General features: G+C 63.0%; 4 protein-coding genes across 4 annotated transcripts; 3 read left to right on the top strand and 1 right to left on the bottom strand.

Moving 5' to 3' along the window:
* The first annotated feature begins 47 nt into the window (after window positions 1-47).
* On the top strand, window positions 48-2283 carry CHLRE_01g010500v5 (uncharacterized protein). The gene is made up of 4 exons (XM_043058288.1): window positions 48-324; window positions 474-511; window positions 757-813; window positions 1112-2283. Exons 1-4 carry the CDS (start codon window positions 243-245, stop codon window positions 1163-1165), a joined length of 231 nt encoding a protein of 76 aa, XP_042928202.1. The 5' UTR covers window positions 48-242; the 3' UTR covers window positions 1166-2283.
* A 54-nt stretch (window positions 2284-2337) lies between these two features.
* Window positions 2338-4900, top strand: CHLRE_01g010450v5 (uncharacterized protein). Its single transcript, XM_043058287.1, has 5 exons — window positions 2338-2515; window positions 2667-2721; window positions 3054-3110; window positions 3548-3649; window positions 4159-4900. The coding sequence occupies exons 1-5, from the start codon at window positions 2394-2396 to the stop codon at window positions 4339-4341; spliced, it is 519 nt and encodes a 172-aa protein (XP_042928201.1). The 5' UTR covers window positions 2338-2393; the 3' UTR covers window positions 4342-4900.
* Window positions 4901-5388: 488 nt separating this feature from the next.
* On the top strand, window positions 5389-7064 carry CHLRE_01g010400v5 (uncharacterized protein). The gene is made up of 3 exons (XM_001689813.2): window positions 5389-5725; window positions 5819-5878; window positions 6082-7064. Exons 1-3 carry the CDS (start codon window positions 5420-5422, stop codon window positions 6277-6279), a joined length of 564 nt encoding a protein of 187 aa, XP_001689865.1. The 5' UTR covers window positions 5389-5419; the 3' UTR covers window positions 6280-7064.
* Window positions 7065-8213: 1149 nt separating this feature from the next.
* Window positions 8214-11207, bottom strand: CHLRE_01g010350v5 (uncharacterized protein). Its single transcript, XM_001689361.2, has 5 exons — window positions 10983-11207; window positions 10859-10921; window positions 10484-10758; window positions 9026-10140; window positions 8214-8790 (listed from the first exon to the last, which is right to left on the bottom strand). Exons 1-4 carry the CDS (start codon window positions 11118-11120, stop codon window positions 9765-9767), a joined length of 852 nt encoding a protein of 283 aa, XP_001689413.1. The 5' UTR covers window positions 11121-11207; the 3' UTR covers window positions 8214-8790; window positions 9026-9764.
* Between the last annotated feature and the right edge of the window lie 4789 nt (window positions 11208-15996).

Here is a 15996-nt window from a genome sequence, read left to right as displayed (position 1 = left end):
GTTCTGTACATGTATATGTATCACTAGAAATATAATTAAAGCAACACGTTGCATTGTGCTTGAGCAAGAAGTGCATTCGCGAATTCGCAACTCATTCCGGTCGCCACTTCTGGGTCGCTAAGCACCAGCGCTGCATCGACAGCACGTCCAATAGATTTTAGACCTCGAGGACGCGCACAGCGACGTCGCGCGATATCGGCGATTACCAATCAGCCCTCGCTTGAAGCAGCGTAGAATCAAGAATGTCATCGATCTCCGATAACCAGTGTCTGAAGCAGATTGCGATGAACTTCGGCGTGGGTGCGACGCTGGGCGCGTCCGTCGGTGAGCTTCGGCTCAGCACACCCACGCACCACGGTGCTTCCCCGGCTGGCGTCAGCACCGCGCTGCCCTCGGCACACCTTTCATGAATCCTCTATATAGCTGTAACCATCCACTGAGCTCCCGGGTTTTCCTGCCTTACGCTGCTGCAGGGGCGGTGTACGGGACAGTGGACGCCTTCCGTTTCAAGGTGGGTGGCGGCGATGTGCTGGTGCGGCCCGACTGCCCGAGGGATGTGGCCCCGGGCGTCCGGTGGTAGCGGCGGCGGTGGCGCCAGTTGCGTCGCGGCTCAATGACCGGCGGCGCAGCAAGAAGAGAAGATAGCCCGTCGCCCGACCGTGCATGGGGCCAGGGTACCCACATCTGTTGCAGCGTATCGATGCGGAGGCCTCCACTCAATCACTTGTCGGTACGGGTTTTTGCTCAAACACACAGATCCCGGGGCTGCTCAAGATCCGGCACATCGGCAAGACGACCGTCAGCACGGGCGCGGTGGGTGCCGCGCCGCCGGGGAAGGGCAGGGGGGTTTGGAGGGATCGCGTGCGTACCGGGGCGGCGGAGGCCCGTGAGCGCCTGCCGTAACCCCCGCCCAATCCCTGGCACAATGCTCCTATCCCAAACACTTGCCTGCTTCCGCCGCACGCCTGCTTAGAGCACCTCCTGCGCTACCAGCGGCAACCCATCAGGCTGCCATCGCTGATGCCGGGATGTCGCAGTGTGCTCACTCTGCTCCCAGCCTCGTTCTTGCAACCATGCATTCCCGTCCAATTCCGCTTTTGTTCCCCGCCAGATCTTTGGCACCTTCCTGGCTGCCGGCGCACTGCTGCACTGCGGGAAACACTAGGCTGCGGGCAAACTGGCCGGACGACGACCCGAGCGGCCCCGCGGCACTAGGCGGCGCAGGATGGCACTGGGTGACGCAGGGCGGCGGCGGCGGCGGCGGCGGCGTACAGGAGTGGAGGGCGGGAGGCCGACGATGGAGGGCGGAGTGGGAGAGCAGAGCGCCGAGGGAGCAGTGCGACCTGTGCACTGGCCTGTCGCGGCAACAGGGGCTGAAGGGGGCACTCGAATGCACGTGTGGGTGCCTGGCGGAGGTGCAGCGCCGCGCAGGTCGCACGTGGGCGCAGGCGGGGACCCCACGAGCACGGGGGTGCGGTCGGAACCAGCCGATCGCACAAACCGTAGCTGCAGGCGTGCTGGAGCACCAGGATCCGGAGTGCTGCCGGCGGGGGCGGCGGCACTGCGCAGCAAGCATCGAGCGGCGCGCAGCAGGGGGAGCGGCAGCATGATGGATGCACGGTAGCGGGCGCGCATGCCGCGGTCGGGTGAGGTGTGGTGGTTGAGCGAAGTTGTGTTGGGCTCTGAGTTCGGTGCCGCGGCCCGCGGCGTGGGGGGTAGCGGCGTGGCGGGGCAGGTTGGTGGCTGTGCAAGCCGAACATGGGCACAGCTCTGCTGCGAGTGTGGGTGTGCGATGGGACAGTGGTAAGGCAGGTTGGTGAAGTCCCGTAGGGTGCAGCTGATGCCCAGAACCGAGCAGATGGCAAACAATTTGCAACGGCAGGGCAGGAGCGCGAGTGTGGGTGTGGGTGTGCGCGCCAGAGTTGGAACAGCCGGTATGCGTGCATCAATGGGCTGGCGTGTCGCAAAGTTTGCAACACGTGCGTACACAGTAATCCACATGGGCAAATGCAGTACAGCATAGGGGCGAAAGTCTAGGCGTTGTGTCTCTGGCAGGGGCGCATGCCGGCGGCAGGGGGGCAATGGCACGGCATTTAGTACTTGTCGGTGCTCGACAGGATGCAGGCGGCCTTGGTGTGTTGCCAGACCAGGGTCTATGAAGTTTAGGCTTGGCTTGGCACGTGCGGTCGTGTTGCATTCGGGGGCCCAGTATGGAGCGAGGGACGGCGACGGAGGCTGCATGCATGGGGTCTGTGCATGGGGCTTGCGTCGAAGTCTGTTGCAGCGACCGGATTCTGAAAGCCCTGATCGCACAAACCGCGGGTGCAGCTGTGCATAGTACAGTGCTAACGCGTGACGTTAGATACCTACTTGACAAATACAAGCCTTCTAGAATGAAATCGCGGAGAGCCGCAGCGGTCTTCGTGCTGGCGATTATTGCCTGCAGCGCGCTTTTAGCTGCTGGCGCCCCAGCGGATAGCAAGGATGCCAAGCCGAAGAGGAAGAACCTGCCGACGTGAGTCGAGCATCACGGGGGCAGTAGCGACCGGCGGTCGGTACCCTCAAGCGAACGCCTGTGCGTTGCCTCTAAATGTCAGAGCTCTCTGTGAGCTTGCTCTAGGTGTACTGATCTATGCTCGTTTTGGTCGTTGTGCTGGAATGTGCAGCAAGGCATTCATTCACGAGGGCAAGCACTGGACGGTGCACAAGACTTCCGAGGGGGTGAGTGAGTCTGAGGATGTGAAAAGGGTTGTGGGTATCTGAGGAAGCGCGTTTGGTTCCACTGTACTGTCGACAGGCGAGTTGCCCCGAGTCAGCGCGGATGCCCGCAGCCGCTCCCGCTGGCAGCTGGCAGCACTAGTCAGCCCGCTGCGTCGAATCCAGGGGCATGCGACGGTGTGACGGACAGCTTTGCAGGCGCCCATCGCAGCCTGGGGTTTGGCCTGCGTACGCCGCGCCGTTTGGCCTGACCCCTCCCCCTCCGCCGTCAAACCGCCTGCAAACCGCTCTTCTCGCCCCTCCTGCCCTGCCCTAACCCTCATCCTGCCCCGCAGCGCGCCTTCTTCTACAACGTGGAGAGCGGCGCCACCCAGTGGACCGACCCCCGAGTGGTGAGCGGGCGGAGGAGGGGGCCAGCGGGCATTACTTGTTTCGTTACGAGGTTGGGAGTGTGGTTCCCGTTCCACGGTCACGAGACTACGCGAGCCACACAGGCCCATCGTCTCACCTGATGCTGTCAGGCGGGGAACGGGGCGGGCGGGTGGCGTGAACCCAGGGTATTTGGGTGTTGGGGGACGACAGCGGCGGAGGAGCGCTGCAGCAGGTGCGGCGTGCCGGAGCAAGGGCTTTGTGCAGCTTACATACGACCGCTACGGCCGTAAAGATGGGCCGCCCCCCCCCCCCCCCACACACACACCCCGTTTCACGGCCGCCCGCCCGACTACCGCCGCCGCCTCGCGCGTAACCACGCATCACTCCTGGACCCCACCCCCGACCGTCTACCACTTCCTTAACTAATCATGAATGTAACCCCCTAACGCCGCCGCAGGAGCAAATGACGCCGCAGCAGCGCATCGTGGTCATCGCCATGTTTGCCACGCCCTTTGTGCTCATGATCGCCGGCGGCGCGGCCTACATCCTCTGGGTCCGGGTGAGCGCGGCGGCGAGGGCAGGCGGGGGAGCTGCAGGGGCTTGGAGCAGCGGGGGGGGGGATTGGGGTCTGGGGGTGGGTGGGTGGGTGGTGGGGAGGAGCAGCTGCGCTTGGGGCCAGAGCGTGGCGCCAGAGCGCCGTGGCGCTGTGGGAGGGCGGGAGGGAGGCAGGCAGGGAGGGAGGGAGGGAGGGAGGGAGGGAGGAAGGGATGCGGGGCCGGGGGGGGGGGCGGGGCGGGCACCTTGGTGGAGGCGGGGTGGAGGTTGGGCGGCGCCGCAGAGAGCGGTGGGGCAAAGAGGCCGGGCGCCTTGCCCTGTGCGCCGGGCGGTCTGTGAGCCAGAGGCGCCCACACGACTGACCGACTGCAGTGTTCAGAATGCGCCCGCGCTCCCCCTCTCAGCTTCTCAGTGAGCTGTCACCCATACCTTTGCTCGTCTCCGCCCCCTGTGACTTAGTTTGGGCTTGTATGTACACTCCCCACCACCACCACCATGTCGCGCCCGCCGCAGAGCAAGCACCCCGAGCTGCTGAAGGGCCCGAAGAAGGTGAAGGGCCTCAAGAACTGGGAGCGCGCGCTGCAGCCGCCCAAGGTGGCCAAGCCCCGCGGCCGCAGCTCCAGCCCGCCGCCCGAGGACGCCGTGAAGCGCGGCGCCTTGCCGGCAGCTGCCGCGGAGGAGAAAAAGGACCAGTAAGGCCCACTTGATGAGGCGTGGTGCTGATACCCCAGGGCAGGAGCAGGAGGTAAAGCATGGAGGGATAGGAGGGCGCGTAGCCGGATAGACACGGGCGGCGGTGTGTGTGCCGCGTGCGCAGCACAGCTGGAGGACGTGGCAGGGCGCGGCCCACTGGAGCACATGATGCAGAAGCAGGACGATAAAGTGGAGGTGGAGGCAAGCATGCACTGGGCTCGGTGTTTCGTGTGGACGCGTGGGTGTTGCCCAGAGGCAACATGCTGCGTGCGTTGCTGGGGGCCCGGCAGGCGGGACCTGGTGACATGCGGTGGAGCTCGCGAGGCAGGCCCGCACGCCGTAGTGCTCCGCAGGGAGTCATCTGGGGACCTCACTCAGTTGTGGGCGACACGCGAGGACACGCAGGTTGGGACGAGCCCTTCGCTAGCACTTTGCAGGTACCGGTGCATGATATGACGGCAGGGTGTGGTTGGATGGTTGGGAGGTTGCGCACAGCGCGCGGCGGTCGGAGTCATGCGGCGTGCGATTTATGAATTTGCGTGCGATGTAATCTTGCCTTGTAGCGTGCCCCGCCCGTGAGGCATGAGCTCATCAAGGCCGTAAGCAGGCGGTCGATTGCAAGGCCCTCCGCACTCGGCCGCCACAGGTCAGACGTCTGAATATCGGGTTCAGCAGCACTGGGGTGCTGGGCAAGTCGAATGTGGGTGGGCCGCGGAAAGGGGTGCGCGGTCCAGTAGTGTGAGTATGATGCGCGTGCTGCAAGCTGCGACGTGCCCTGCATGCCCCTGGTCGTGATTGCTGGCTGGATGGCGACTGGAGGCGACCCGCCCGCCACGCGTGGCCAGCGACCGCGCCGCGTGTGCCGCTTGCGTGCCCGTCTTTGCGATGTGCCACCACAAATTCTTGAGCGGATGAGACCTACAATAATACAGCTTTGAGTTTAGGTTACAGCAAATTTCTTGCAAGCTGGCGCCCCGGAACAGCCCGTACGGCGTGCATGCAGTTTCGAGACGTTGACCCAAAAAAAGGCGTGAAGTTGCATAATTTTCTGTTCTCTTAGACGTCTTACTTAGTTGCAAACATGAACTCCATGCTCGTTGCTGTCCTCGCCCTCGCGGCGTTCGGTGCTGCCTCGGCGCAGACGACAACCGCTGCCATCGACCAGAACTCGTGGAGCTTCATGCTTAACCGCGATGCCAGTTGCGCAACTAGGTACCAGACGCTAGTTGAGGACCCCTTCTACGCGAACGACCTGATTTGCAAGACGCAAGTCAAGCGGGCGCTGGAGACCTATGTGAAGACCGATTGCCCCTCGACCACCGCTCCTAGCAGCACTGTTTGGAGGTGCATGAGCGGATACAATGCCACCTCGGGCCAGGTCGACCAGGTGCGTAAATCGGGAATCTGTCGGCGCATGGCGCGTGCCTGGCGAACTTTAGCGTGTGACGTGCGGCTTACGCTGGGACTCATGGCTGCGCAGAACCGCATTGATGCGTGGACGACTTTCCTGAAGGGTTGCGAGGTCCTGTACATCGCCCAGGTGAGGCTTGCACGAGTTGCGATGACGCTCATCCGCTTGATGTCGGGGCGCGCTGCCGTTCCCCGAATGCCGTGTCCTTGCAAATCACGCTGAGGTGCTTCACAGTGCATTGAATGTGCGGCTCTGATTGTGGTGTAACCGCCGTCCTCCACTTAGTGACCCGCAACACCCATCCACCCTGGCCACGCTCGTGGCTTTCGCAGCGTGTGAACACCGCCGAGAGCGAGGACGGCTTCCAGTGGCGCGACAACTCGTGCTTCGGCCGCTTCAAGTCCATGGACGAGTTCGTGGCTTACCTGAAGAACACCCAGGGGGGCGACGGCGGCTCGGCGGGCAGCGTGTTCGTCAGCGCCCTCAACGTCGTCCTGGCCTTGGCCCTGGCGCTGTTCCTGCTGCGCTAAGCCGGTTGCGCTAAATAGCGAATGGTGGATAGCAGCGGCGACCATGGCCGCAGCTAGGGTGCGGAAAGGCGCCAGGGGCGTTTGCCGGCGGTCCAACTGTGTGGCGCCGGCAGGGGGTAGATGGTGCGGGGCGTGATCACAGGTCGCACGAGTGGCGGTTTACCTGTCAGCTACCTGCGACTATGACCAATAAGCTCCCCACAATGTTTGGGTTTAGCAGTGGGGGTTTCCGGACGAACGGACTCGTTCCAGTTCCTTCAACGTGAGCTGTTGGGCTTGGTGGTGGACTGGTGGGACGTGCGGAAAATTGCGAGTAGCGCCAACCTGGTGTGCACGTGTGTTTGTATGTTTGGGACGGGCACATTGCTTTGGGTGGGTTCATAGGTAGAAGGGAATCGGGACAGGCATGACGCCAACGCTCGTGCGTATGTGTGTAGGCAGGGTAGCGGGGGAGGGTGCGCGTGCAGGTGTGGCTCGTCATGTGACGTGTGATTGCGCGGCATCTTCAGGGGGGGCCAGACGTCAGAGCCAAGCATAATGGGGCCGCATGGCCTCTCACGGAGGCACAGCAAGACAGCTTGCTGGTGCCGGCGGTGGTGTCAGTGGCGGTGGTGATGAGTCGTGACGTGATACGGGTTTGTGGGACGAGGATGCGGACGGGTGGCTGATACGGAAAACACAGGAAACCTCCATGTGCGTGACTGAGTGGAAGAGCTGCCGGAGAGGCCGGGGGGTACCCCATTGCACAATATGCGCACGTAAGCCATGTGTAAGCACCAGTGTGATGTGTGAGGTTCCGCACGTCGCCTCCGCACGGGGTCTACCGGGGTTGGGGGGGAGCGCTCCAGCCATGCGCCCTGCTCCGGCGCACCACCACCGCCGAGCCCGCGGCCCGGCGCGTGTTGCCGTGTTGGTATGGGAGCGGAGGCGAGTGGTGCAGCTTAGGTGCAGAGCGTGGGTGCAGAGGTCGGGGAGTTTTAGCCTGCCATTGCACATACAGGTCGAAATCCCTTGGGCGGGGCCTTGAGGGGACGACCGATCCTTGTTCAGCACCCGCCACGGACAAAACCTTGTTGTTCAATGGTTTAAACCCCTCCATTTAATACTGAGGCGGTGTTAATTGACTCCTCCTGTGCCATCGGCGGTCCTGTTCTGAGACGTCGGTCACTGGGATCCTATCCATGGAAAACCCGTCGACCCAACCCACCTCGCGCTCAACTCTCTGCCGTGTGGCGAATGGGCAGTGTGCATCGGCAGCCTGGTCAGACATGAATTTATGCGCACCAGCGCTTGAGAGCCCAGCCGTGGCAGTGCGCATGTGTCGAATGTGGGGACATTTGCATGCTGACATTTCCACGCCAGGACGCGCAACTTAACCCTCCCACGCTTTGTTTTTGCGTATTACGGCATAACATGCACATATGAGCCTCGTGGTGCCGCGTTTGTCCCCCTGTTCTGCTTGTGGCGCGCTTCCCGAAATCCGCCAGAATGGGCTCCCGAAACCCGGCGGACCCCCCGGGATGACGACCGACATCCTCGCTTTGGCAGCCCAGAACTTCCTCATCAGACCACCCCTGACAAAACTAAAAGTACGTGCGTAATGCTCTGCTAAAGTTCTACAATTTTGAGCATGGGGTAAGATTCTGAGCTTTCTACCCCGCCCCCCCCCCCAAGGCCTGAGCACAAAGCGACTTCACGCGCCATCGACTTCCAATTGAAGCCCGCACATGAGTACCGCATGGGGCCAGGGCGTGGGGCGGGGGCCAGGGTGCCGTCCTCCCCGCATGCACGTGTATCCGTGTGACCTCACTGGCGGCTGGCCCTGCAGCCAAGGTCGTACCGCCAACAGCCCCATCACACCCCGTCACTGCGCCATAGCCTTTGCACCCCATCGCCGCGCGCCAGCCGCCTGATGCTGATCTCCCTGTTCAGCCCAGTGGGGCCGGTTACAAATTGCGGTGCCCTGTGCACGCCGGCAGCCCCCGCGATCACCGGGAAACTGTTCCTGTTCTTGGCCATGCCAGGGCGTCAAGCCATGTGCACAGGGTGCAGGTCCGTTGGTCGTAATTACAGGCGCTTCCAGCATTAATGACGCCTGCAACAGACAACCGCACTTCATTACTGGGAGCCGAGGCCGCGCATAGCGCGGGTCCTCAGCCTAACAAAAATTTAGCCCTGCCGGACACCCGAAGGGCCGACTGCGGAGGGCCCTCACAAAGTGCAAGGTGAAGACCGACCACACAACCGAGGCCATGGTGACCACCTCGAGAAGCGGGCCAGGTAAGTATGCTTCACACAGTGCCGGCCAGCGGTCGTGGCCCCTCATGCAGGGCCTCGGACCCCATGTCGAGCGCGCGATGGTGGGTGAGTTTCTGGTGCCCCCTGCACATGCTGCCAGACATGAACCCGTTTACTTGCTTGACATGATGGGTTGCAGGCGAATGACGTGAAGGTGGGCAACTCTGTGCAAGGCAGCGCCAGGGGGGGAGCATCACAGGTCTGCAGAGGTACCTGGCCGGTGTGAGGAGTCCGAGGGGACCGTGCTGGGCTAGCTTCCGGTGTGGATTCCGATGGGGTTGCAGGCATTTGGGAGGGTTTGGGTGGGCTTTGGGGGGCGTCCCGATCGTAGATGGTGCGGAGGGGGTCTACGGTACGCTGAGTGATATAGTACGCTGCGGGCCTCAGGGCATCTGCAGGATACGGGCACTTGTGTTGGAGCCTAAGGAGCTTAGGAGCTAGCTCTTACCTTAAGGTTGGATACGCACAAGGAAACAACAGGAAGACGCAAGGCTCAGGGCTGCAAAAAGATTATGGTGTGGGCAGTGGGCCTGTGGAGCCGCCAGCCATACGAACGCAGCTTTGACACGCCAGGCAGTACATCATCACTGTTAATCAGAATGCAGATACGGTAGACGAACGCTGCGAACCAAGCAGTGCGTGAGCGGCGTCGTCGCATCCACACTTAACCTACCCCTTCTTCCCTCTGCTTTAAGCACCGCGGTGCATGCGGTTGGCCGCTAGCGTTGTGGCACACACAGCGCCAGTACCAAAGTTCCTCCCCCTGTGCACTCCAACGCAATAGCACACAGCGCCGGCACCGTACTGATATCGCATACTATTGACGATGCTTTTGACGATAACATGAACGCCGCAGCGCCTCACCCCTCCCCCGGTGCCTGCCTGCCTGCCCTTATGTCCTCACACGCCTTTCCGCCAGGCGTCCTCGGCTCCTAGCTTTCTAGGGTGCACCTGTCACAGCAAGCCCCCCAAACAGCAGTAGCGGGTATGGCCTACTTGTTCTCCATTACTCGACACACCCGCGGCCAGCTGCCACTGTCAAGCTCTCCGATCCAACGTTCCTCACACTCGTCCATCTGTACTCTATACATCTTCCATTCCCCCGCCAATTCCGGTCCGTCATTACCTGCAACAGCCGCCGCATCCGCACACGACCCGTCCAGGGTCTTCCCGGCCTTCAGTCTAAGCTAAGCAGCGCGCGGTTCGAAGCCCAGGCGCCCGCAAAAAGCGCGCACGAAGTCCTCCACCACCGCCCCAAACAGCGCAGCCCCACCGCTCTCTCTGCCCCCATCGCCACCGGCTGCAGCCGCTGCCACCGCAAGCGCACTTGCCGTTCCCGTCCCTCTTTCAAGTGCCCCTGCCGAGGCTTCCGACCCTGTTGCTACAGCCGCCTGCCTCTGCCCCCGCTGCCCCTGCCCCGGCTGTTGCTCTTTGCCGCTTCCCCGCAGCTGTCGCTGCAGCTCCCGCTCCAGCGATGTGACCTCCTTGTCGGGGATGCCGCAGGGCACGATGGCGTCAAAGGCGGCCAGGTCGGTGCACACGTTGAGCGCCAGGCCGTGGGAGCTGCGGGGAGGGCATGTGAAGGCGGTGCCCGCGCAACCAGGTTTGCCCGGGGCGATGCCACGTGTGAGCCTTATAAGAGAATTACACGCAGATTATGGCAAGGCGTGACAAGGCATGTTGGGCGCAAGGGGGCACAGCGAGCGCCTACAGGGGCATACCGGCTGCGGTACGGGTTGGCCCAGATGCAGCGCGCCGCCCCTCTATGCTCAGGCCCTTCCCGCCCACCCGCCCACCAACCAACCCGCCCACCCGCCTACGCAGTCCCGATAGCACCGCTCCGAGTGCCGTTCTTAACTCAGCCACCTATACCCCAACCTGAACCCAGCCCTATAAAGCCACCCACCTGATACCGTAGGTGATGCGCACGCCAATGGCCGCCACCTTGCGCTCCTCTACCCACACGCCCGTTGCTCCGGGCACGCGCCCCCGCGCCGTGACACCGTAGCCCGCCAGGCAGTCCACTACACTGTCCTCCAGACTCTCAACGTAGGCGCGGGCGCCGAGGCCCGCCTCCCGCACCCCGATAATCGGGTAAGCCACGAGCTGCCCCGGGCCATGGTACGTGACCTCGCCTCCTCGCGGCACCACGCACACCTCCACGCCCGCGGCTTCAAGCTCCTAGACGAGTATATGGAAAGCGATAAGGTTTGAGAAAGTCAGCAGAAGCCACATAAATGGCGAGCCCGGGAATCGGGAACGCATTCTTGACAAACCTGACCTTCTGCGGCCGCTTGAAGTCCTCTGGTCGTCCTCTCTTACCGAGAGTGTAAACTGGAAAATGCTGCGGGCACAAAAGGTGGTCGGCTGCCTCACTTGCAGGCACGATGCCTATCGCCACCCACCTGCAAAAGCACGAGCGTGTCTCCCACCAGTCCTTGCTTCCTGTCTGCGGCGATAGAGTCTTGAAGCTTTAAACCCTCCGAGTAGCGCGTGAGAGACTGTGCCAAGTTGAGCACCCTCAGCGGACGGCGAACATGCATCGAGTTCCGAGAGGCACAGCACGAATGCGTCCGCCACCTAGGGGCGTACAGGGCCCGAGTGGCTTACAAGGACAAGAAGACACAAGGGGGAAGTGGCAGAAAGGCGCTATGTGCTCAACGAGTGAGTGGCTGCCCCATGTACGTGTGCGCTGCATAGCATGCAGTACGGTTGTACCCCATGCCGACATGACGACCACAAGCCAACCGCACCTGTTAGTAGTGATGCATGCTGCACACGGCCAGTGTTGGCTACCGCAATATTTGTGATGTATTGTGCCTATTGTGCAGCATACCGCACTACTGGACTAGAACACGCTCCCGACAGCTACCCTAGCTGGGGAGGGAGCCTTATGCCCCTGCAACCATACTGATCTTGGCCGAACTGTGAGTCACTAATTGCACCATGCACCACCTAACCGTGCCGATCGGTGGCCACAACTGCAGTGGCCCTGATGGGCTGCTATGGCTGTGGACACTGTAGCCACGCATACAGTGGACGCTCATCTTTACACAAGTCCCTGCCTATTCGCCCAATCGCCCCCTCCACGCCCCCCCCCATTCTAAATGCCGCGACTGCGGAAACACCGCGCCATCGCGCGCGCGACTCAACTAACGATCACCGACAAAACACACACGGTCAAACCTGGCCTTTGGTACCAGGAGCACTCATTAACAGCTATCGAGGGGCGTTCTGCATACCGTGATAGCTCAGACAGAGCGATAGCCCAGTTTCATTGGCTTGGGCGTGGCACAGCCAGTCTGTGTGTCCTCACGGCGCGGTCGACGACCTGAGCTGTCAGGCGCCCTGAGGCGCCCGACAGCTGAGTGTGAAGCAGCGGCAAACGCCCGTGCAGGCACTCCAGGCGTGGGCGGTGTGGCCACTGGCTGTGTGGAGCGTCCATGCCAGGGGCCTATGGTGACTACAGATGGGGTCAAAGTAGCCACGCCCGCAGCGTCCACTACAGGAGTGGCCAGCGTGGCCACCAGGGGGCCTCCCCCTGGTGGCCACTGACGCAGTGGAACCCCGCACCTGGCCCATGCTGCAGCCCTGCCCTCTTGCACAAGGCCGTGTCTATATGCCATATGGACGGGCATGCAGTATGGCTGGGTGGTTCCGTCGGGTGGGGTCGTGGCAGGGGTCAAGGTGTGGATGCGGCATGGGTGGCTAACCCCGCCCATGCCCAGACCACGCTCCAGCCCCTGCCCCGCATGCAAAGGTCAGCGCCCAGCCCTGCCCTCTTGCACAAGGCCGTGTCTATATGCCATATGGACAGGCATGCAGTATGGCTGGGTGTTTCCGTCGGGTGGGGTCGTGGCAGGGGTCAAGGTGTGGATGTGGCATGGGTGGCTAACCCCGCCCATGCGCAGACCACGCTCCAGCCCCTGTCCCGCATGCAAAGGTCAGCGCCCAGCCCTGCCCTCTTGCACAAGGCCGTGTCTATATGCCATATTAACGGGCATGCAGTATGGCCGGGTGTTTCCGTCGGGTGGGGTCGTGGCAGGGGTCAAGGTGTGGATGTGGCATGGGTGGCTAACCCCGCCCATGCCCAGACCACGCTCCAGCCCCTGCCCCGCATGCAAAGGTCAGCGCCCAGACCTGCCCTCTTGCACAAGGCCGTGTCTATATGCCATATGGACGGGCATGCAGTATGGCTGGGTGTTTCCGTCGGGTGGGGTCGTGGCAGGGGTCAAGGTGTGGATGTGGCATGGGTGGCTAACCCCGCCCATGCCCAGACCACGCTCCAGCCCCTGCCCCGCATGCAAAGGTCAGCGCCCAGCCCTGCCCTCTTGCACAAGGCCGTGTCTATATGCCATATGGACGGGCATGCAGTATGGCCGGGTGTTTCCGTCGGGTGGGGTCGTGGCAGGGGTCAAGGTGTGGATGTGGCATGGGTGGCTAACCCCGCCCATGCCCAGACCACGCTCCAGGCCCTGCCCCGCATGCAAAGGTCAGCGCCCAGCCCTGCCCTCTTGCACAAGGCCGTGTCTATATGCCATATGGACGGGCATGCAGTATGGCCGGGTGTTTCCGTCGGGTGGGGTCGTGGCAGGGGTCAAGGTGTGGATGTGGCATGGGTGGCTAACCCCGCCTATGCCCAGACCACGCTCCAGCCCCTGCCCCGCATGCAAAGGTCAGCGCCCAGCCCTGCCCTCTTGCACAAGGCCGTGTCTATATGCCATATGGATGGGCATGCAGTATGGCCGGGTGTTTCCGTCGGGTGGGGTCGTGGCAGGGGTCAAGGTGTGGATGTGGCATGGGTGGCTAACCCCGCCCATGCCCAGACCACGCTCCAGCCCCTGCCCCGCATGCAAAGGTCAGCGCCCAGACCTGCCCTCTTGCACAAGGCCGTGTCTATATGCCATATGGACGGGCATGCAGTATGGCCGGGTGTTTCCGTCGGGTGGGGTCGTGGCAGGGGTCAAGGTGTGGATGTGGCATGGGTGGCTAACCCCGCCCATGCCCAGACCACGCTCCAGCCCCTGCCCCGCATGCAAAGGTCAGCGCCCAGCCCTGCCCTCTTGCACAAGGCCGTGTCTATATGCCATATGGACGGGCATGCAGTATGGCCGGGTGTTTCCGTCGGGTGGGGTCGTGGCAGGGGTCAAGGTGTGGATGTGGCATGGGTGGCTAACCCCGCCCATGCCCAGACCACGCTCCAGCCCCTGCCCCGCATGCAAAGGTCAGCGCCCAGCCCTGCCCTCTTGCACAAGGCCGTGTCTATATGCCATATGGATGGGCATGCAGTATGGCCGGGTGTTTCCGTCGGGTGGGGTCGTGGCAGGGGTCAAGGTGTGGATGTGGCATGGGTGGCTAACCCCGCCCATGCCCAGACCACGCTCCAGCCCCTGCCCCGCATGCAAAGGTCAGCGCCCAGACCTGCCCTCTTGCACAAGGCCGTGTCTATATGCCATATGGACGGGCATGCAGTATGGCCGGGTGTTTCCGTCGGGTGGGGTCGTGGCAGGGGTCAAGGTGTGGATGTGGCATGGGTGGCTAACCCCGCCTATGCCCAGACCACGCTCCAGCCCCTGCCCCGCATGCAAAGGTCAGCGCCCAGCCCTGCCCTCTTGCACAAGGCCGTGTCTATATGCCATATGGATGGGCATGCAGTATGGCCGGGTGTTTCCGTCGGGTGGGGTCGTGGCAGGGGTCAAGGTGTGGATGTGGCATGGGTGGCTAACCCCGCCCATGCCCAGACCACGCTCCAGCCCCTGCCCCGCATGCAAAGGTCAGCGCCCAGCCCTGCCCTCTTGCACAAGGCCGTGTCTATATGCCATATGGACGGGCATGCAGTATGGCCGGGTGTTTCCGTCGGGTGGGGTCGTGGCAGGGGTCAAGGTGTGGATGTGGCATGGGTGGCTAACCCCGCCCATGCCCAGACCACGCTCCAGCCCCTGCCCCGCATGCAAAGGTCAGCGCCCAGCCCTGCCCTCTTGCACAAGGCCGTGTCTATATGCCATATGGACGGGCATGCAGTATGGCCGGGTGTTTCCGTCGGGTGGGGTCGTGGCAGGGGTCAAGGTGTGGATGTGGCATGGGTGGCTAACCCCGCCCATGCCCAGACCACGCTCCAGCCCCTGCCCCGCATGCAAAGGTCAGCGCCCAGCCCTGCCCTCTTGCACAAGGCCGTGTCTATATGCCATATGGACGGGCATGCAGTATGGCCGGGTGTTTCCGTCGGGTGGGGTCGTGGCAGGGGTCAAGGTGTGGATGTGGCATGGGTGGCTAACCCCGCCCATGCCCAGACCACGCTCCAGCCCCTGCCCCGCATGCAAAGGTCAGCGCCCAGACCTGCCCTCTTGCACAAGGCCGTGTCTATATGCCATATGGACGGGCATGCAGTATGGCCGGGTGTTTCCGTCGGGTGGGGTCGTGGCAGGGGTCAAGGTGTGGATGTGGCATGGGTGGCTAACCCCGCCCATGCCCAGACCACGCTCCAGCCCCTGCCCCGCATGCAAAGGTCAGCGCCCAGCCCTGCCCTCTTGCACAAGGCCGTGTCTATATGCCATATGGACGGGCATGCAGTATGGCCGGGTGTTTCCGTCGGGTGGGGTCGTGGCAGGGGTCAAGGTGTGGATGTGGCATGGGTGGCTAACCCCGCCCATGCCCAGACCACGCTCCAGCCCCTGCCCCGCATGCAAAGGTCAGCGCCCAGCCCTGCCCTCTTGCACAAGGCCGTGTCTATATGCCATATGGACGGGCATGCAGTATGGCCGGGTGTTTCCGTCGGGTGGGGTCGTGGCAGGGGTCAAGGTGTGGATGTGGCATGGGTGGCTAACCCCGCCCATGCCCAGACCACGCTCCAGCCCCTGCCCCGCATGCAAAGGTCAGCGCCCAGCCCTGCCCTCTTGCACAAGGCCGTGTCTATATGCCATATGGACGGGCATGCAGTATGGCCGGGTGTTTCCGTCGGGTGGGGTCGTGGCAGGGGTCAAGGTGTGGATGTGGCATGGGTGGCTAACCCCGCCCATGCCCAGACCACGCTCCAGCCCCTGCCCCGCATGCAAAGGTCAGCGCCCAGCCCTGCCCTCTTGCACAAGGCCGTGTCTATATGCCATATGGACGGGCATGCAGTATGGCCGGGTGTTTCCGTCGGGTGGGGTCGTGGCAGGGGTCAAGGTGTGGATGTGGCATGGGTGGCTAACCCCGCCCATGCCCAGACCACGCTCCAGCCCCTGCCCCGCATGCAAAGGTCAGCGCCCAGCCCTGCCCTCTTGCACAAGGCCGTGTCTATATGCCATATGGACGGGCATGCAGTATGGCCGGGTGGTTCCGTCGGGTGGGGTCGTGGCAGGGGTCAAGGTGTGGATGTGGCATGGGTGGCTAACCCCGCCCATGCCCAGACCACGCTCCAGCCCCTGCCCCGCATGCAAA

Source organism: Chlamydomonas reinhardtii, chromosome 1 (genome assembly GCF_000002595.2).
Source record: "Chlamydomonas reinhardtii strain CC-503 cw92 mt+ chromosome 1, whole genome shotgun sequence".
Taxonomy (NCBI): Eukaryota; Viridiplantae; Chlorophyta; class Chlorophyceae; order Chlamydomonadales; family Chlamydomonadaceae; genus Chlamydomonas; species Chlamydomonas reinhardtii.
This window is presented reverse-complemented; position numbering and strand designations above follow the sequence as displayed.

Coding starts and splice junctions, on each gene's coding strand:
- CHLRE_01g010500v5 (XM_043058288.1), top strand. CDS start 243: ATGTCATCGATCTCCGATAACCAGTGTCTGAAGCAGATTGCGATGAAC. Junction 512..756: donor TGGACGCCTTCCGTTTCAAG/GTGGGTGGCGGC, acceptor TCAAACACACAG/ATCCCGGGGCTGCTCAAGAT. Junction 814..1,111: donor CGACCGTCAGCACGGGCGCG/GTGGGTGCCGCG, acceptor GTTCCCCGCCAG/ATCTTTGGCACCTTCCTGGC.
- CHLRE_01g010450v5 (XM_043058287.1), top strand. CDS start 2,394: ATGAAATCGCGGAGAGCCGCAGCGGTCTTCGTGCTGGCGATTATTGCC. Junction 2,722..3,053: donor TGCACAAGACTTCCGAGGGG/GTGAGTGAGTCT, acceptor CCTGCCCCGCAG/CGCGCCTTCTTCTACAACGT. Junction 3,111..3,547: donor AGTGGACCGACCCCCGAGTG/GTGAGCGGGCGG, acceptor ACGCCGCCGCAG/GAGCAAATGACGCCGCAGCA.
- CHLRE_01g010400v5 (XM_001689813.2), top strand. CDS start 5,420: ATGAACTCCATGCTCGTTGCTGTCCTCGCCCTCGCGGCGTTCGGTGCT. Junction 5,726..5,818: donor CCTCGGGCCAGGTCGACCAG/GTGCGTAAATCG, acceptor ATGGCTGCGCAG/AACCGCATTGATGCGTGGAC. Junction 5,879..6,081: donor AGGTCCTGTACATCGCCCAG/GTGAGGCTTGCA, acceptor TGGCTTTCGCAG/CGTGTGAACACCGCCGAGAG.
- CHLRE_01g010350v5 (XM_001689361.2), bottom strand. CDS start 11,120: ATGCATGTTCGCCGTCCGCTGAGGGTGCTCAACTTGGCACAGTCTCTC. Junction 10,922..10,982: donor ACACGCTCGTGCTTTTGCAG/GTGGGTGGCGAT, acceptor TTGTGCCCGCAG/CATTTTCCAGTTTACACTCT. Junction 10,759..10,858: donor ACTTCAAGCGGCCGCAGAAG/GTCAGGTTTGTC, acceptor ATACTCGTCTAG/GAGCTTGAAGCCGCGGGCGT.